General features: G+C 43.6%; 1 protein-coding gene across 2 annotated transcripts in view; it reads left to right on the forward strand.

Moving 5' to 3' along the window:
- Positions 1-21897, forward strand: part of GRIA4 (glutamate ionotropic receptor AMPA type subunit 4) — a 520316-nt gene that overhangs the window by 435645 nt on the left and 62774 nt on the right. For both annotated transcript variants that reach the window (XM_030199365.1, XM_030199366.1), the window contains exons 11-12: positions 15377-15747; positions 19731-19929. In XM_030199365.1, the coding sequence (XP_030055225.1) occupies positions 15377-15747; positions 19731-19929 (570 nt within the window). The remainder of the gene's footprint in view (positions 1-15376; positions 15748-19730; positions 19930-21897) is intronic.

Raw genomic sequence — 21897 nt, forward strand, 5'->3', positions numbered from 1 at the left:
GAAGCGTAGGTGCGGGTTTTGGGTGTGTGCCAATCCATTTTTTAGGGCACCTGTAAAAAAGGCCTTTTTAAAAATGTTTACCGAAAATGTACGTGCGGCAAAATCAAAATTGCCGTGCTTCCATTTTGAGTCTGCGACTTTACCACCAGCCATTGGCCTAGCGGTAAAGTCTCACGTGGTAACCGGGCGGTAATGACCTACGCGCGTCAAATGCCACTTGGTGCGCGTCCAATCCGTGCATCCGAAAATAAAAATTATTTTTCGGCCGAGTGTATCGGATGCACACCGAAAATGAAAATATCGCAAGAGCCACGTGGTAATCGGGTAATAACTCCATTTTGGCATACGTTGGGTGTGCATAGACACTAACGTGGCTTAGTAAAAGGGCCCCTATATGTTCCATCTTTGCTTTACCCTTCACTATCAATTAAAATGTTCTATTACGTATTGTGTTGACATTTTAAGTAGGATACACGCCATATTTTGTATTGTTATTTGAACATTTTTACTGCTGTAATTGCCTATTGCTCATGTTTGATCTATTCTTACTGTACACCGCCTTGAGTAAATTCCTTCAAAAAGGTGGTAAATAAATCCTAATAAATAAATAAAATAAAATAGCCCATACTCACTACCTACCAGATGTACAATTAAATGTGCATGCGCCCACAGCATCTTCTGCATGCTCAGCTCAAATCACCAACATTTGCAACCAGGCCTCCCATTCTCCCTCCTGCCGGCCTGCACCTTATCCAGACCCAGCTCTTCTATTTTTCTTGGTGTGTTTAACTCCACCTCTTGACTGCTATCAGTAGTCCTCGATGCTTAGCAGCTCACGGCTCTGCACAAATCCCTCCAACCAGGAACCACTCACCAGAGTTCCTGAACTTCGCAGCCAGACTAGCCAGCCCCCCCCCCCCCCCCCCCAAAAATGGCAGCTTGAAACAGCAGAAAATAATGCATTTGCTACATTTTACATATTATATAGAAGTACTTTATTCCTAGTGGGCTCCCAATCTAAATTTTTGTACCTGGGGCATTGGAAGTTTTGGGTGACTTGCCCTGCATCACAAGGAGCTACAATGGGAATGGAACCCTGTTCCTCTGGTTTACAGCCCACTGCACTAACCATTAAGCTACTCAGAACCCCAGCTAGCCCTGCAATCAACAGGGTGAGCGCCAGTTTTAAATTTGTTCATCCTAATTACAATAAGATTTACAAGCATTTAAATTATATTGGTAGTTTGCAAAAATATTTTTAAATCTGGAATTAATTGGGGTTAGTAAAATGCCAAATAAGTGTTCTACATTTGAGTATAAAAGTAGCTATGACAGTACTCACGACACAGAACAAACTGTGACACCAAGATCACTTTTTTATAGTACATTACATTAAATTAAAAAAGATCTTATAACCCGCAGTTACCATTCAGATTCAAAGCAGCTAAGAATAAGAAAAACTTTATAGTGCAGATAATCACATATACTGTTACAGAAGAAGTGCAATTAGATGAGAAGTCCAAACCCTAGCATTTGTGAGTCACTGGATGAACAAAAGAAGTGGAGAGCATACTTAAAACATTCAACCTATTTCTCATTTAGACTATTTCTCTACATTTATCCTAAACATAGCTCTATTATAAGCAAAACAGAAAACAGAGTTCATCTGAGAATAGATGCAATACAATGGCCCTTAACTATAATCATGATCTCTATTAAAATATGAGATACAGGCATACATACATACATATACATATAGGTCTAAAAAATCCGGTACTTTTATAACAAGGTGCCTATCAGGGTAATTCTATAATCTAGGACAGTGGTTCCCAATTCTGGTCCTAGAGGCACCCCAGTCAGTCAGGTTTTCAGGATATCCACCTAGATAGGATTTTATATAGTGCTGGGGAGGAGACGGCTGTCTTGGTACATGTGGGTACTAATGACATAGGAAAATGTGGGAGAGAGGTTCTGGAAGCAAAATTTAGGCTCTTAGGTAGAAAGCTGAAATCCAGATCCTCCAGGGTAGCATTTTCTGAAATGCTACCTGTGCCACGCGCAGGGCCCAAGAGACAGGCAGAGCTCCAGAGTCTCAATGCATGGATGAGACGATGGTGCAGGGAGGAGGGCTTTAGATTTGTTAGGAACTGGGCAACATTCTGGGGAAGGGGGAGCCTATTCCGAAAGGATGGGCTCCATCTTAACCAGAGTGGGACCAGGCTGCTGGCATCGGCGTTTAAGAAGGAGATAGAGCAGCTTTTAAACTAGAAATGGGGGGAAGGCCGACAGTCGCTCAAAAGAGCATGGTTCGGGATAAGGTATCTTTCAAAGATATCACCATAACAGGGAAGATAGAGTATCCTGATAGTGAGGTTGCAAAAGAGATTGTAGTAGATCGGGTATCTTTAAATAACAATAAAAATCAGACAAAAGATTGCCAATTAATACTGTCAAGTACTAAGCATGATGTACTTAGGAACAACAAACATAGTTTGAAATGTCTATATGCGAGTGCCAGGAGCCTAAGAAATAAGATGGGGGAGTTGGAATATATTGCACTAAATGAAAAATTAGATATAATAGGCATCTCTGAGACCTGGTGGAAGGAGGATAACCAGTGGGACACTGTCATACCGGGGTACAAATTATATCGTAGTGATAGGGTGAATCGGATTGGTGGAGGGGTAGCATTGTATATTAACGAGAGCCTTGAATCAAATAGATTGAAAATTCTGCAGGAAACAAAACACTCCTTGGAATCACTGTGGATTGAAATTCCATGTGCAAAGGGGAAAAGGATAGTGATAGGAGTGTACTACCGTCCGCCTGGCCAGGACGAACAGACGGATGCGGAAATGTTAAAGGAAATCAGGGACGCAAACAAACTGGGCAACACAATAATAATGGGGGATTTCAATTACCCGCATATAGACTGGGTTAATGTAACATCTGTACACGCAAGGGACATAAGATTTCTTGATGAAATCAAGGACAGCTTCATGGAACAGCTAGTTCAGGAGCCGACAAGAGAAGGAAAAATACTAGACTTAGTCCTTAGTGGTGCTCATGATCTAGTGCAGGGGGTAACGATACGAGGGCCGCTTGATAACAGTGATCATAATATGATCGGTTTTGATATTGGCATTGAAGGAAGTGAAACTAGGAAATCAAGTACGCTAGCGTTTAACTATAGAAAAGGTGATTACGACAAAATGAGAAAAATGGTGAAAAAAAGACTGAAAGGAGCAGCTCGCAGAGTAAAAAACTTGCATCAGGCGTGGATGCTGTTTAAAAACACCATCCTGGAGGTTCAGGACAAATATATTCCACGTATTAGAAAAAAGGGAAAAAAGACTAAACGTCAGCCGGCGTGGCTAAACAGTAAGATAAAGGAAATCATTAGAGCCAAAAAACAATCCTTCAAAAAGTGGAGAAGAGAACCAACTGAAAGTAACAGGATAGATCATAAGGAATGCCAAGCCAAATGCAAAGCGGAGATAAGGAGGGCAAAAAAGGACTTTGAGAAGAAATTAGCGTTGGAAGCAAAATACATAGTAAAAATTTTTTAGATACATTAAAAGCAGGAAACCGGCCAAAGAGTCGGTTGGGCCGCTGGACGAAAATGGTGTTAAAGGGGCGATCAAGGAGGACAAAGCCGTAGCGGAGAAATTAAATGAATTCTTTGCTTCGGTCTTCACCGAGGAGGATTTGGGGGGGACACCGGTGCCGGAAAGAATATTTGAAGCGGGGGAGTCGGAGAAACTAAACAAATTCTCTGTAACCTTGGAGGATGTAATGGGTCAGTTCAGCAAGCTGAAGAGTAGTAAATCACCGGGACCTGATGGTATTCATCCCAGAGTATTAATAGAACTAAAAAATGAACTTGCGGAGCTACTGTTAGAAATATGCAATCTGTCCCTAAAATCGAGTGTAGTACCGGAAGACTGGAGGGTAGCCAATGTTACTCCGATTTTTAAGAAGGGTTCCAGAGGAGATCCGGGAAATTATAGACCGGTGAGTCTGACGTCGGTGCCGGGCAAGATGGTGGAGGCTATTATTAAGAATAAAATTGCAGAGCATATACAAAAACATGGACTGATGAGACAAAGTCAGCACGGATTTAGTGAAGGGAAGTCTTGCCTCACCAATCTAATGCATTTTTTGAGGGGGTAAGCAAACATGTGGACAATGGGGAGCCGGTTGATATTGTATATCTGGATTTTCAGAAGGCGTTTGACAAAGTGCCGCACGAAAGACTCCTGAAGAAATTGCAGAGTCATGGAATCGGAGGTAGGGTATTATTATGGATTAAGAACTGGTTGAAAGATAGGAAGCAGAGAGTAGGATTGCGTGGCCAGTATTCTCAGTGGAGGAGGGTAGTTAGTGGGGTCCCGCAGGGGTCTGTGCTGGGTCCGTTGCTTTTTAATGTATTTATAAATGACCTAGAGATGGGAATAACTAGTGAGGTAATTAATTCGCCGATGACACAAAATTATTCAGGGTCGTCAAGTCGCAGGAGGAATGTGAACGATTACAGGAGGACCTTGCGAGACTGGGAGAATGGGCGTGCAAGTGGCAGATGAAGTTCAATGTTGACAAGTGCAAAGTGATGCATGTGGGTAAGAGGAACCCGAATTATAGCTACGTCTTGCAAGGTTCCGCGTTAGGAGTTACGGATCAAGAAAGGGATCTGGGTGTCGTCGTCGATGATACGCTGAAACCTTCTGCTCAGTGTGCTGCTGCGGCTAGGAAAGCGAATAGAATGTTGGGTGTTATTAGGAAGGGTATGGAGTCCAGGTGTGCGGATGTTATAATGCCGTTGTATCGCTCCATGGTGCGACCGCACCTGGAGTATTGTGTTCAGTACTGGTCTCCGTATCTCAAAAAAGATATAGTAGAATTGGAAAAGGTACAGCGAAGGGCGACGAAAATGATAGTGGGGATGGGACGACTTTCCTATGAAGAGAGGCTGAGAAGGCTAGGGCTTTTCAGCTTGGAGAAGAGACGGCTGAGGGGAGATATGATAGAAATGTATAAAATAATGAGTGGAATGGATCGGGTGGATGTGAAGAGACTGTTCACGCTATCCAAAAATACTAGGACTAGAGGGCATGAGTTGAAGCTACAGTGTGGTAAATTTAAAACGAATCGGAGAAAATTTTTCTTCACCCAACGTGTAATTAGACTCTGGAATTCGTTGCCGGAGAACGTGGTACGGGCGGTTAGCTTGACGGAGTTTAAAAAGGGGTTAGATAGATTCCTAAAGGACAAGTCCATAGACCGCTATTAAATGGACTTGGAAAAATTCCGCATTTTTAGGTATAACTTGTCTGGAATGTTTTTACGTCTGGGGAGCGTGCCAGGTGCCCTTGACCTGGATTGGCCACTGTCGGTGACAGGATGCTGGGCTAGATGGACCTTTGGTCTTTCCCAGTATGGCACTACTTATGTACTTATGTACTAATATTCATGAGAGAGATTTGCATGCACTGCCTCCACTGCATGCAAATCTCTCTTATGAATATTCATTGTGCATATCCTGAAAACCTGACTGGCTGTGGTGCCTCCAGGACCAGAATTGGGAACCACTGACCTAGGCACTAATATTTATATGTGCATTAACCCCCGGATCCTGTATTGGTTGCCAAAATGTATGCACGTGCTAACTATTCAGCTAATTAGGTGATAATTATTAGCATTAACGAGCAGTTCACTGATAGTAATTAGGACTTATGCACGGACCTACCCTTTGTTCTATTCTATAACATGCACGTCTAAACTTCATAGTGTGCAACTCCAAAGGGGGTGTGGCCATAGAAAAGGCATGGGGGGTCAGGGGCGTTCCCAGAAATTAGGAGCGATGTTATAGAATATCTGCATTTGTGTGCCTAACTTCCGTCAGTTGGGTGCAAGCTTTTACACTAGCCTTTGGCAGGCGTAACTGCTCATGCTCAAAGTTAGGCACAAAGGAGGAGATTCTATACGTGGCACCTGAAAAATCGGTGCTGAAATCAGTGCTGACTGAGTGTATTCTATAATTGGCACCTAGATTTAGGCGCCAATTATAGAATACACTTAGTTGATATTTCAGCACCGATATCTGCGAGCATCCTTTAACGCCAACAAAAACCTGGTGTAAATCTCAGCTTGTAGATTTAGGTGCACTGGGCCATATTCGTTAACTAATTGCCTACATTTTAGAGCGCCCATGAAATGTCTGTAACCAGGCCCCTTTTTGCCTCCGCACATTAGAAGTTCGGTGCACATCATTACAGAATACACTTTGCGAGTTGTGTGCCTAAATTCTAATCAGTGCCAATAAGTGCTCACTATTGCTAGTTAAGTGCTGTTATCAGCGCTCATTAGCTTGTTAAACCAATTATGTTACACGCGGTGTTATAGAATCTGCACCAATTTTGGCACCTAAATCTAAGCACACTATATAGAATCCAGGGGAAAGGGAGAGATTCTATATACGTTGCCTAAAACTCGGTGTGGAAATCAATGCCAACTAAGCGTATTCTATAGGCAGCACCTAGATTTAGGCATGGTACATAGAATGCACTTGGCCGAGATTGGGTGGCAGAGCCGGTGGGGGAGGCGGGGCTAGTGCTGGGCAAAACTTCTACAGTCTGCGCCCTGAAAATGGCAGATACAAATCAAGGTAAGGTATACACAAAAAGTAGCACATATGAGTTTATCTTGTTGGGCAGACTGGATGGACCGTGCAGGTCTTTTTCTGCTGTCATCTACTATGTTACTATGCTATCTCAGTGACTAAAACTATGTGCCTCCATTTACACCAATGAAAATGTGGAATAAATACAGGCACATAGATTTACGCATATTGGACCATATTCTATAACTACGTGCGTAAATTTCAGGATGCCCATTTCCCCGCCCATAACCATGCCCCTTTTAACCTGCACACGTTAGAAATTAGGTGCACTGCGTTACATCCAGGGGAAAGGGGTGAATTCTATATGTGGTGCTGAAAAAAGCGGTATTCTATAATTTGTGCTTAAAGTTATGCACGGTTTATAGAATAGCACTTATGCCCGGGAATCACACCTAACTTTAGATACGGCCTGGTGCAAATGTATGCACCTAAATTAGGCAGGAATCCCCTATAATAAGGCATGAAAATGCTAAGAATGCCCCCCTTCCACCCATGACATCCCATTCTGTGCTCCTTTTTTTTTTTTATTTGCACATAAAATTTAGGTGCAGATCCCTTGCCAATTAAATCTAATTAGTGTCAATAATTCCTTGTTAAAAAGCCAATTATTGGTGCTAAATAGCTTGTTATTTAATTAAATTGCTCACGCAAACTGTGCACACACCCAAATTTGTGCATGCAGTTTTTGGCAACTTTTATAGAATTAGGGGGAAAATGTGCACTAAGCGAATACGATAAGCAGGTTGTTCTATACAGAGTGCCCTTTTCAAAAGGCTAGCTTGGTGTATATCATTTTGGCACCTATCTATGGATCTTAATCCTAATAGGGGATATATATATATATAATAGGAGGTACCTAAAACATTAACAACAAACAGTACTCCTGTTCTATATAAATTACAAAATCTTTATTAGTGAAAACAAACCAGTGCATTAAAAGAATTACCAAATAGTATCCCTGCAACTCACTCACACTATCTATGGATGCCATTTACAGAATTTAGCTCTATGCATGTAAATGTTTGAAACACCAGCATTTACAAGTGTATGTATGGATTTAAGCATGCAAATGCTAGCATGCTACCTGAGTGCTGTTCTGCAAAGAACCTGCTTAACTTATATAGCACATATTTTCAAGGGAGCATTGGTGGGTCATAGGCATGTGTAATTTACAGAACACTGAGAGATTGTTCCCTCTACGCTGAGATGGAGTCCTCCAACTGGATTGCTGACAGTAGGGGGTGCTTCTTCAATATTGTGTTTTCAGTTTCTAGAGGTAAACAGGTTTCCTGAAGTTTTGCAGAGCTTGTCTGTCCCTCATTATTGAAAATGTGACAATAAATAGGACCCCTACTGTAAATGGAGGACACCCGCTCAGCTTAGAGGGAGCAGTGAGGTCGATATTCAGAGTGATTTAAGTGGGCTGTAGAGGCTCTGTCCCACTTAAATCACTTGTCCCTGCTTAACCGCAGATATTCAGTGGCACTAAACTGGGCAGTGCAGCTGAATATCGACTCTGACCGGCCCCCCAAAAATGGGGCCGGTCAGGGGCAGGCCAAAGGGCATGTTGGGGAGGAGCCAGGGCATATGCAGGTGCCAGTGTTATTCAGCTGACGCCCGCATAAACTTAAGCAGGTGAACTTAGGACAGCTCATAAGCTTTCCTAAATTCACCCACTTAAGCTTATGCGAGCAGCAGCTGAATATCAGGCTGGGATCCGCATACGTTTTTTTGTTTTATATAAACTGAAGTCCCCCCCCCCCCCTGTGAGCCCCCAATGCATTGCATCCCCTCTCTCTCCCCCTCCACCCCAACCTGCAGCCACAAGCCACTTCTCCCCTGCAAATGCCTCCTGTTCCCACCCCAACCCCCCATGTAGTTCCACGAGCTACCGCGAGAGGTGACAGCAGCCATTTTGCAAAGGTGTCACAAGGGGCAGGAGTGAGGGGCTCTGCTCTTGCCCCCCAACGACCACCACTGGACCACCAGGAATTAAGGTAGACCTGGGTGTGCCTTGCATGGACTCCGGGGAGGGGTTGGGGGTGTGTGGTGCCATTTGAGGGGGACGTGGCTTGTGGACGTTAGTTGGGAGGGGGAGAGGAAGTGATGTGATGCATCGGGGGGCTAGGGGGATTTCAATTAAAAAACAAACTTTTAAAAAAACTTATGCGACTCCAGCCTGATATTCAGCCAGGACCGCATAACTGCAGTAGCCTGCCCACCCATAGGCGTAGACTGGGGGGGGGGCGAGGGGGGGCAATGCCCCCCCAAACGACGATGAGGCGCCGCCGCGCCATTAGTTAAAAAAAAAAACACATGCAAGCACGCGCTCCTCTCCATCCGCTTGGCTTCCCTGCTCTCTCTGTCTGCGTCCCGCCTTCCTCTGACGTCAGAGGAAGGCGGGACGCAGACAGAGAGGGCAGGGAAGCCAAGCGGAGTAGCGGACGGAGAGGAGCGTGTCCGTCTACCCCTCTCTCTTCCTCCCTCCCTCCCTCCGCCGCAGGCAGCAGTCTTTTCCAGCGTTCCTGGCAGCGGTAGCGATGTACACGCTGCCTTTGGCTCTGCCCCGAAGCCTTCTCTTCAAGTTCCTGTTCCCGCATAGGTGGGAACAGGAACTTGAAGAGAAGGCTTCCGGGGCAGACCGAAGGCAGCGTGTACATCGCTACCGCTGCCAGGAACGCTGAAAAAGCTGAAGACTGTTGCCTGCACCGGAGGGAGGAAGAGAGGGGGTAAACGGAGTCACCATCTTGGACCTCGCGGGGGGGGGGGGGGGGAGCAGAGGGAAGATGGATGGGACTGGGAGGGGTGGGGAGCAGAGGGAAGGAGCAGGAGATGGATGGGACTGCGAGGGGTGGGGAGCAGAGGGAAGGAGCAAGAGATGGATGGGACTGGGAGGGGTGGGGAGCAGAAGGAAGGAGCAAGAGATGGATGGGACTGGGTGGGGTGGGAAGCAGAGGGAAGGAGCAAGAGATGGATGGGACTGCGAGGGGTGGGGAGCAGAGGGAAGGAGCAAGAGATGGATGGGACTGCGAGGGGTGGGGAGCAGAAGGAAGGAGCAAGAGATGGATGGGACTGCGAGGGGTGGGGAGCAGAGGGAAGCCTACTGGAAAGAAGACACTGAATAAAACAGAAGACACTGGGACCAAAGCAAATAGAAAAACTAAATGATCAGACAACAAAGGTAGATAAAAGTATTTTATTCATAATTTATTAATTGAAATGTGTCAGCTTTTTGAAATGTGCATCTGTGATATTTTGCCTGTAAATTCAATTCCTTCCTCCACATTAGCATATTCATTTGCATATGTATATATGCAAATGATATGCTAATATGCTCCGCCCATTCTTTGCCCCCGAAATGAAACAGTCAAACTACGCCTATGTGCCCACCCCAAATTAGCGCCTAATATTCAGTGCTGGTGCCCAGACATGGCACATAAGTGGAAATCCACCTTAATGTCACTGGGATGTGAAATTTTAAATAACACTACCTAAAAGTTAGAGACCCCCTTTTATGAAGCTGCAGCAAACGGGGGCCTGTGCTGGCATCAGCACGTGTTTTTGACACACGCTGAGGCCCCCTTTTACCGCAGTGGGTAAAAGGCAGGTCTTTCTTTTTTTCAGGAAATGGTCATGTGTCAAGTGAAGCACTTGCCGCGCGGCCTTTTTGGGGGGGAGCACTTACTGCCACCCATTGAGGTGGCGGTAATGGCTTCCATGCTAACCCGATGGTAACTAGGCAGTGCATGGCACTGCCCAATTACTGCCAAGTACACACTGCGGTACAAAAATAAAAGTATTTTTGTAGCTGCGAATATGACGTATGCTGAGGGGTGGGAACTACCACAGGGCTGCTGCAGTAGCCTGGCTGTATTCTTAGCGAGCGGTAAGTCCACATTGGGCTTACTGCCACTTTGTAAAAGGGGCCCAGAGTTTCTAACACAGTTAATGTCAACCTGACCAATCCGAATGTTTACATCTGATCTTTAAGCACTGTATTCTTTTTCAACTCTGAGTATTTTAATTAAAAGTCGACCTTTTGACAACATTTTATTTGTTTATTAATGCACCATGACATCACAAATGATGTCAGTGAGTAAGTAAGTAATTAAGAGGGTCTTTTACTAAGCCGCAGTAGCATTTTTAGCTTGAGGTAGCAATCAGCTGGCACTAAAAGTTGAGATGCCCATTATATTCCTATGGGCGCCTTGGTGTTTACCATCAGCTGATTTTTACTATGAGCTAAAAATGCTACCTCTGCTTAGTAAAAGACCCCCTAAGTCGTTTTGGAAACTGAGATTTGTGACAAAACAGTTTGTAAAAAATTGAAAATCTCTTACACGGGACAAGGGATTCCTATGTAATTTGGCAGATGCAAATAGATACTACTATTACTACTACAAATCATTTCTATAGCACTACCAGTTGTACGCAGCGCTTCACATGTGAACATGAAGAAAAGACAGTCTCTGCTCAAAAGAGCTTACAATCTAAATCAGGACAGACAGACAGGACAAAAAAGGGATAAGGGTAGGACAGACAGGTAGGACACATAGGTAAAAGGGACTATTGAAGAGAGGAAGACAAGATAAGGTTACGAGCATGTGACAAGTTAGGAATTAAAAGCAACATCAAACAGGTAGGCTTTTATCCTGGATTTGAAGGCGACCAGGGATGGAGTTTGACGTAATGGCTCAGGAAGTCTATTCGAGGCATAAGGTGCGGCGAGATAAAAGGGACGGAGTCTGGAGTTAGCGATGGAGGAGAAGGGTGCAATTAGGAGAGATTTGCCTAGTGAGTTCCTGGGAAGGAGTGTAGGGAGAGATGAGGGTGGAGAGGTAGTGAGGGGCAGCAGAGTGAATGTACTTATAGGTTAATAAGAGGAGCTTGAACTGTATACGGAAATGGATAGGGAGCCATTGAAGTGACTTCAGAAGAGGGCTGATATGGGCATAGCGACTTTGGCAAAATATTAATCATGCAGCAGAATTTTGAACAGATTGAAGAGGAGAGAGATGGCTGAGTGGAAGACCTGTGAGAAGCAAGTTGCAGTAGTCCAAGCGAGAGGTGATGATAGTGTGGATGAGGGTTCTGTAGGCCAGGCCTTCTTGACACAGTCCTCAGGTACTCCAAGTCCCATCAGGTTTTCTGGATATCCACAATGAATATGCATGAGATAAATTGGCATACCAAACATAGGTGCTTGCCAGTCTCTCTCCTGCATATTGTAAGGAATATGCAGAAAGGAAGAGGGACCCCAGCTATCCACCGGAGGAAAGAGAGCCGGAGGGTAGGAGGGAAGACCCTAGGGATGCTCAGGTTTTGCCCAAAAGGGACATAAAAATGGGGAACTACAACTCCCAGAAGGCCACAGGAGAGCTCCGGGGGAGGAGAAGTAGGGTGCAGAACCAAGGAGCTCCAGAAGAGGGCCGACAGGGAAAAGGAAAAGGGGATTCTCCCACCTGGTGGAGGAGGTGGTGGAACCGGTGGCAGGAGAAGGAAAAGCAGCCTAGCAGAGTTAATGAAGAAAAGTGTAATCAGCTGGAAAAGGGGTGGGGGGAGGAGAAAATGGACTGGGCTCCTGGCAGAGAAGGGGAGAGGGAACCAGAGGCGATGGAGCAAGAGGAGGCTGAGCTGGTCTTAGACAAACCCATGGAGCTCTTGGCTATGGCTCAGCCAGCACTGGAGGTATAGGAGGGAAGGCCTGGGTCAAAGCGGGAGGAGGTCAGGAGAATAGAGACTGACCCAGAGGGTGGGACCCAAGGCTTTAAGCCCGCGCAAAGCCTAGCTCCATTGAACTGTGCTGAGAGAAGCCTGGCTGTAATTGGACTGTGTTTAAAACAGCCTGACTTTATTGAGCTGTGCTGAGAGAAGCCTGGCTGTACTTGGACTGTGGTTGAAACAGCCTAGCTCTATTGAACTGTGCTGAGAGAAGCCTGGCTGTAATTGGACTGTGTTTAAAACAGCCTGACTTTATTGAGCTGTGCTGAGATAAGCCTGGCTGTACTTGGACTGTGTTTAAAACAGCCTGCCTTTATTGAGCTGTGCTGAGAGAAGCCTGGCTGTACTTGGACTGGGTTTGAAACAGCCTAGCTCCATTGAACTGTGCTGAGAGAAGCCTGGCTGTAATTGGACTGTGTTTAAAACAGTCTGACTTTATTGAGCTGTGCTGAGAGAAGCCTGGCTGTACTTGGACTGTGTTTGAAACAGCCTAGCTCTATTGAACTGTGCTGAGAGAAGCCTGGCTGTAATTGGACTGTGTTTAAAACGGCCTGACTTTATTGAGCTGTGCTGAGAGAAGCCTGGCTGTACTTGGACTGTGTTTGAAACAGCCTAGCTCTATTGAACTGTGCTGAGAGAACCCTGGCTGTAATTGGACTGTGTTTAAAACAGCCGAGGAGCTATTGAAGAAAAGGGGGTTGGGTTGCAAATCCCAAAAACAGGCCCAAGAAAGAAGAAGAAACCCATAACGAGGAAAACAGAGAGCTCTGTGCTGGTGGTGAGGAGGCTTCACAGACTTAGCCAATAGGAGCCTTGTTTACAATATTCATTTTGGATGTTCTGAAAACCTGATAAGACTAGGTTGAGAAGCCCTGCTCTAGGCACTGTTATAGAGTTACCCTCCACATGTATTTTATGGAAGACTCAGCTCTTGCTGAACCCTTTAAAAAAATGTTTGCATAGTTTCAAGTGCTCCATCTTAGACATCCATTTCCCCACCTTCACATCCTGTACAAATTTATTTTCTTAATATTCCTGCATCAAGTGTTTCAGAACAAAATGCATCATTACCTCTCTACACTACCTTGAGAGGTTATGACTAACACCTCCTTGCCATCTGAGAATTAATGTTTCAGTTCTGTCTCAAAGATTTTTGTTTTTTTATGGACAGTTTTTAAGAAAAAAAAGGGGGGAAACGATAACTGAACACTCTGGTGCTATAAACAGTGGGGGGGGGGGGGGGGACCCCAGTATCCAGTGCTATCTATTTCACAAATAATGCAATTAAATACAAATAATACTCATATTAAATATACATCACAATATACCCTGCCTCCATGATATGGAGGCAGAACAATTGTCATTCATTATTCCCCAGACCATTTTTCTAGGTCTATCCCTCATGTGTATTTATTTCATTTTTACGTGTGTAAGCATCCTCCTTAATGAACAGAAAAAGCATTAAAATATTGCAGCCCAGTTTGTCACAGCTAGCAGTTTCTTTGACTTTTGTAGTGCCCTAAGTGACTTGTTATTAAATTAAACATTTATATATTTATCTTTCTTTTGCATTACCATAAGATTATTTGCAATGTAAATGCATGTGTGTTTGCTATTTCATTAAAGTTTGGGGAAAATATATGAAAGGACATGATTCATTACATTTGCAATGATACACAAATATTAGAAATAAATCCACAGCCCCAGAAAGCTTTATCTCTTGAAAAAATGCAGTTCAGATGTTCTGCAGAGAGCTTTACTTCAATTTCTGGTAAAAAAAAGCTGATTAAAGTTGTAAATAATGTGTTGATAATGGTTTAATTATTTTTGCATCTCGATTTAGACATAATATAGAGTCCCTTTTACTAAAGGTTAGCAGAAGTTAATGGAATTAGCATGCGCTAAATCCTAAGTTCCCCATTTTATACCTATGGGCTTCATAGCAGTTAGCACGCACTAAGGGGCTTTTTTACTAAAGGGTTGCTGCGCAGCAACCCATAACTACCGCCAGCCCAGTGCAGATGCTGGCGATAGTTCCACCCCCAGCCAGGGGCATAGCCAGACCTCAGTGGGAGGGGGGTGCCAGAGCCTGAGGTGGGGGGGCACTATTTAGCCACCTCCCCCGCCGCAGACCCCCCTGCCACTTTAGACCCCCCCCCACCGCAACCTCAACCCCCCCCCCCACCGCCACCGCCCCGCTGCCACTGCATCAGGTACCTTGTTTGTCTTCTTCAGCGCCAGTCGACTCCGGCGCCTTTGTTGTGTGATCATCTGTTTCTGATGCCTTACGTTCTGCACGGGGCTACATGCATGGTGCAGGACATAAGGCGTCAGAATCAGATGATCACACAACGAAGGCGCCGGAGTCGACCGGCGCTGAAGAAGACTCTTTGGCTGGCGGGGTTTGGGGACCCCCGCCAGCAAACAAGGTACCTGATGCGGTGGGGGGTCAAATGTAGAGGGGGCCAGGGTGTAATCTGTGGGGGCCCATGCCCCCGTAGCCCCACGTAGCTACGCTCCTGCCCCCAGCATGCACCATTTCCGGTGCTTGCGAAAATATTTTTTTAAATATTTCTGCAGGGTGTTACTGCTGGGTTAGTATGGGAGCCCTTACTGCCACTTCAATAGGTGGAGGTAAGTGCTCCCCCCCCCCTCCCCGAAATGGCCACGTGGCAAGTGCAAAATTACAGCATGGGCATTTCTTTTTTCAGCCTTTTTATCCACTGTGGTAATAGGGTCCCTGCTGCGCAGCAAAAATAACTGCTGCTATTAGCACAGGGCCCCTTTAATCGCAGCTTAGTAAAAGGTCCTCTAAGCTATAGTGAAAAGACCCCCATAGTGTTTAAATATCAGAATACATTTATTCTTTTGTCTTATTTAGATAAAATTAGAAATGCACCCGTATGATTCTGCATCTGTAAACCAATGCATTTTCATCTTGTTTTCTTATGTATATTTCTGTATTCTGTCTTACAGAAAGCAGAGATTGCTGTTGCACCCCTAACCATCACATTAGTACGCGAAGAAGTCATCGATTTTTCTAAGCCTTTCATGAGTTTGGGCATCTCCATTATGATCAAAAAGCCTCAAAAATCTAAACCAGGGGTGTTTTCTTTCCTGGATCCCTTGGCCTATGAAATCTGGATGTGTATAGTCTTTGCCTACATTGGTGTTAGTGTGGTCCTATTCCTAGTAAGCAGGTTTAGCCCTTATGAATGGCACACAGAAGAGCCAGAGGACGGAAAGGAAGGACCTAGTGATCAGCCACCCAATGAGTTTGGAATCTTTAACAGCCTCTGGTTTTCCCTGGGTGCCTTTATGCAGCAAGGATGTGATATTTCTCCAAGGTTGGTAGCAAAGCTTTTAGGCTAATGCTTTTTGTAATCAAAGCAAGTGCTATCTTGCATTCTATATGCTGTAGGATCACTATTTTTTCTATTTCTGACAGCCACTCAAGATACATTATCAGTAGCAAAGTAGAAACTATTTAAACAGTGAAACAATGAAGTAATTTGAAAGATCATGACCTTTACAGACCTGACATGCAGTTGAGTTATAAGCCCTAATATATCTGAGAGTGAACTGTGTCTCATCTACATATCATTATAGTAATTATTTGTAGCAAGAGAGCTAACCTGAACTTGGCTTGATTGAGTATTGAGATATTTTCAAGGATATATTCTGAGAACTGTAAATTTACCTTAACACGTCAGCATATTCATTGTTTTATTCTGAAAGCAAATAGGAGTAAATATATTATGACCACATTGGGCCAAATTCTATAAATGGCGCCTTAAAACTCAGTGCCAAAAATCCACGTGGTTAGCGTGATTCTATAAACTACACCTAAAGTTAGACGTAGTTTATAGAATATGCTTATGTGCTGTTCTTGTGACTAAAATTTAGACGCACACATTTAGGCCACCTAAAACCATGCCTAAATACCTGTGCCTAAGTTAGGCGCAGATCAGGTGTATTCCATAATAGTGCATATAGGTTTTTGAAATGCCTTCAAGCCACCTATGGCTATGGCCCCTTTTCAACTGCGTGCATTAGAATTTACACACACCGCATTCAGGGCCGGCCCTAGGGTTTCTAGCACCCTCCTGCAGTCTATTAGTCGGTGCCCCTACCCATCCAGAGGCGGGATCACTATGGCTCCGCCCCCACAGTAGACACACCCCTTTTACCAGCCATGGCATCATTGAAAATATTACACCAGTATAGAAGAAAACTAACTTAGCACACAGACCAGGAATTAGGAGAACAGACAGTCTTTCCAACTCTGAAAAACAATGTGTTATCAAAATTTCAGAATCTAACAGATCCCTATTCAGACACTTGGCCTTGCAGTCACACATGTAGAACAGAGATAGCCCCTCTTCAAATTCTTCAAAAATTAACCTGAAATCCTAAGAAGTTAGACTCTGCATGCAGCACAATAGCCTTCCCATCGAGCACAGCTTAGGATCTAGCTAGGACAGACTTAATCAGCATAAACTAACATATTCTACAATCTGAGTTGGACAGACTAACAGGAGTTACTTAAGTGGGAATGAGAGATAGGTGATGGTTAGGAATTGAAAGCAGGCATCTAGCCCTCCTGTCCTATGAGTTGCTGTGTTGGGGGTGGGGGGTGGGTCAGGTGCAGCACTAAACAGCAGTCTCTGACAAAACAAGAATTCAGGCTCTGCTGTGCTGTCTCTGTCTGAGCCCTCTCTGGGCAGAGGACAGAGGTTAGCTGAGCTCCCACAAGTTATTTCAGAGCCAGATTCAGTTGGAGCAGTGATGTCCTCTGACAAACACAAGGAGGATATTTCTCTGCTTGGGAGGGGGGAGGGGACGGACAGAAAGCTGACAGCTTTGGAGCCAGACTGAGATGAGCAGCAGAGATTAGATACTCAGCAGAGCTTGATTGCTTGCAAAGTGGCGCCCTTGGAGGCATGCGCCCCCCTGCAGTGCTTACCCTGCTTACCGGGTTTGACCAGCCCTGACCGCATTGTAGAATACGCCTAGAAAGTTGTGCAAGTAAGTTCTAATTAAAGCCAATTAGTTCTGCTAATTGGTTGTTAAGTACCATTATCGTCACTGATTGGCCATGCAGCCAAATTAGCATGCACAACTTAAGGCACCATATATAGAATTTGGGGGGGGGGGGGGTGTATTTTTGAGATTGATATTTCCAAATGTCCATATGCAGTCAGCCTCAAAAAGGCTTTAAAAAAATATATGTATATATAAAATACTGGCACAGATAATGCTTAACTCTGAGGGTAAATTTAGAACAGCCACATAAATAGTGGTGATTTTTGAAAGAGAAAATTGTGTATACTTTCCCTTTCAAAATGGACAATTGCATACATATCTAGCAGTGGCAAGAACACGTGTGTATTTATGCCTGTTTTTTGCACGATGTTTTATTGTATAATTTGATTTTTATAGAATTGTGGCATTGTAATTTTTAAATTGGTTGATTGTAAATTGCTACAAAATATTTTGTGAAGTGCTGATATATCAGATTGTTAAACTAAACTAAACATATCTCTTTGCCAGGATTTACACATACACTATGCATTGTACAAAGTATACATGTACACACAAGATTCCATCAAACTCCATCCCAGAGAATGCCCACTTAACAAAATTTTTAAGTATGCATACAGGGACATTTTCAAAAGGACATCCAAGTCAGAATAGAGATGACCAGCTCATAACGTGCAAAATGGATGACCATCTCACTTGTGTTTTCCAACTGAAAATATGTCAGGATTTTATGTTCGAAAATGCGTAAAATGGACATCCATGTGCTGAGGACGTCCAGCATGAACAGCCATTTTACAAACTGGAACATCCAACGTATGAACGGCAAAAACACAAGGCCAAGAACATCTGTCTGGCAATGTTCTTAGAACATCCATGCAGAGCAGAGGAGCAGCCTACTGGTTAGAGCAAAATAACACTTATGTAATTGTGAGCCCTCCAAGAATAGAAAAATACATACTGTACCTGAATGTACACCATTTCAATAACTTTCAGGCTTGTAGGTGACTCCTATGTTTAGGTACAGTAGGTATTTTCTGTTTCTGATGGGCTCAAAATTAAATAAAATAATTAAAGAGTTAAAGTGGGATTTGGACTTGGGTCCCTTTGTTTAAAGTCCACTGTACTAACCACTAAGCTACTCCTCAGACTTGCTTCCTGCTTTGCTAAGAATGTCCATTATACGTGAAGCTGTCATATGGCATGGTATCCCCTTTCAGTTTCAGGGGAGATGAAGGGGGAAAGCAAGCACTGGGGGGATTAAGGAGTGTCATCCCTCCATTGGTCAGCTGCTCAATCAGAGCACTTTTTGAACCCTGGACATGACTGAAACTGGCCTTAGTATGTCCCTCTTTTTAGGCTTGGATGTTTCTTCCTGTTTGGCAATCGCTGTTGGATGTCCTGATTTTGGGCCCTTCCTTGTTCCACCCAAAACACACTCACGACATACCCCCTTGCTATTTGGATGTACTGCAGTGTCGGACATCCCTTTACTGCCTTTGCAAAATCAGGATTTGGATATGTCAAGCACATGGACATCCATTTAGGTATTTTGAGACGTCCATATGCTTCAAAAATAAGCTCCATAAGATCACCTTATTTTAGAAACAATCCCTTCCATGTAGAAAGCCTTTCCAAAATTACCTCCTAAGTGCACTTATCTTATTAGCAAGTCCCGGGTCCCGACGTGGACCATATTTCACGTACTGCTGCTTCAGAGGCAGTGACTAAAGGAGTGCTGTGGCTGGTGCCAGAAGTCCTTTCCTCCACTAAGAGGAAGTGTGCCTTTAGAATCCCCTTTAGTCGCTGCCCCTAAAGCAGCTTGTCATAGGCAAAACATGGCCATGTTGGGCTATTTTAATAAAAGTTTGCTCTTCATCTTTTCTGATCCATTGTCGTCTTCTACTACTTCAGTTTGTGGATCACACCTGCCTCTTTTGCGTCAATATCAACACAGCAAACAATATGATAATGTTCTGGCTGGCCCTCCCTACTCTTCGTATAATTATGCTTTTAAGTGAAATACACAGATAGCAGGGATAACTTCCAACACATATCTGTTCAAAGTTATGCTTTTAGTGGCCAGTTGAAAATTGACCTCATTAAATTGCACATGTAATTTTTTGAATTAGAATTTTGCATTTTCTTGACGCTACTTACTTTCTCACATCAGCATTCATAACATTTCATTATACTTTATGAATATAATTTCTTTCATTTTTGCAAAACCTCATCTATGTTTTCCTGTTACAAAAGACAAGAAAATTTGTAATGTATTATTCATGTCTAGATCCCTCTCAGGTCGTATTGTTGGAGGTGTATGGTGGTTCTTCACACTCATCATTATTTCATCTTATACTGCTAACCTTGCTGCTTTCTTGACTGTTGAGAGAATGGTCTCCCCCATAGAAAGTGCCGAAGATCTTGCCAAACAAACTGAAATTGCATATGGAACACTGGACTCAGGGTCAACAAAAGAATTCTTCAGAGTAAGTTGGTGTATTTATAAGAAACAATTCATCATACGAATGTTGTATATTAGAATTCCATTGAAGAGCTTTTAGGAATAACAATGCTACAGTATAAGTTAGCAAAAGAGATGAGTCAAATATTTTATGATCTGGCAAAATTGGATAAAAATGAACAAAAAACAAGCTCTTTGCTCCCTTTTGTCAGGTTTTTATGATATCCCTAATGAATATGCATGATGTATATTTGCATGCATTGCCTCTAACATATGCAAAATTTCAAATGCATATTCATTAGGGATATTCTGAATAGCCAGTTGGTTTGAGGACCAATATTTATTTATTTATTTATTGCATTTGTATCCCACATTTTCCCACCTATTTGCAGGTTCAATGTAGTTTTATTAGCATAGTTATTCCAATATATCGGGTACAGTTAGTATTATGCAGAGCTTAATTCAGGGAAGAAAGAAGAAGGAAGGGATTTATTAGGGTAATTATACAGGTGGGCTTTCATAACTGAATGGGTTGGAAAGGTGGATGAGTGAGGCTATATGTTCTCATTATAGGCCTTGTTGAAGAAATATGTCTTCAGAGATTTGCAAAAGATAGTTGTTTCGTCGATTGTTTTCAGGTCTGTGGGTAATGCATTCCATAACTGTGTGCTCATGTAAAGTAACGAATCCTACATATCTCTAAGTTTCAGACCTGGTTTTGTTTTGTTCCATTATGGCTGAAAAATGTCCTAAGTCTTAGGAACGCCCAAGTTCTGCCCTGAACATGCTCCTGGCACTCCCCCTTGAGATTTGGACGCACTTCTGGCGGACTTCAGAGAAAAACATCTAAAAATAGGTTTCTAAAATACTGATTTGGACGTTTTTGTGAGAAAAATGTCCAAATGCAGACTTATGCCACTTTTTGGACGTTTTTTTTTCTTTTGAAATGAGCCCATTAATGCATAAGAAGAATAAAGTCAGGAGAAAAGAGACTTGAGCGACCTATTCTAGTGACTCAGAAAAATGCATTACCCCAGCAGAAAAGTGAGGAAGAAAGATCAGAGAAAGTGCCTAAGTGGCCTATACAGGCTGGCATGCCAACTTGGCAGTAGCAGGGTCAGAAGCGCAAAAAGACAACATAGCCATCGTTCACATACTTTCTGAGGGTGCTAGAGATTCCAACAGAGCTGAATTGTGTCTAGAATATGGCCCAAGACTACCTCTCAAACAGCCATCCTCCTCCGGTTCAAGCCATGGGAAAAAAAGACAGGAGGAACACTGACCAGAATCTGCTCACCACATGCCAGTACTACTACTACTTATCATTTCTATAGCGCTACTAGATGTACGCAGCGCTGTATGCCACTGTAGGAGCAGCACTTCACTGCTTGGCCTGTGCCACCATAACCAAACAACAGTACAGAGACAAGCTACAATGTAAGTAAAGAAAGCCATAAAGCAGAAGGGAAACCTCAAAGCACAATTAAAAGGGCTCTAGAGGTGTTTACTCACTGCCTTGTGACTGCCCCCTCCTTTCTCGGCAGACACAAAAAGTCTTCAGCTCTGTAGACTTCCCTGCAAAAGGTATCTGCTGAATTCCATTCTCAGAAAATGCTAGTCTCTTCTTGATTTTTTTTAATGTTTCCAGCCGCAAAAGGAAGGAATGAGAGGGAATTTAGTAGGGGGGGGGGGGGCGGGGTGAAGGACCTGGTACAACCAGGTGTACCACTAAATCTCACAGGCCCTGTGGGAAAGCCTCAACCCCCAGCCCAACTGAAAACCACTGATCATTATAATTCAGATCAGACCAGAATGGAAAGAGACAACAGAGTTTTGAAATTTGATGCGCTCATTAATAAACAGAAATGAATGCAGTGAGGTCTAGGAGAAATAAAGAAAACCAGCAGATAGGCTGCAGTGGTAAATATACATATAGGCAGTCATTTCTGCCAGTTGTACATAAGGAGGGTTAATTTTATAACTGACTGCCTAA

This window comes from Microcaecilia unicolor, chromosome 4, assembly GCF_901765095.1.
Source record: "Microcaecilia unicolor chromosome 4, aMicUni1.1, whole genome shotgun sequence".
NCBI classification, from domain to species: Eukaryota; Metazoa; Chordata; class Amphibia; order Gymnophiona; family Siphonopidae; genus Microcaecilia; species Microcaecilia unicolor.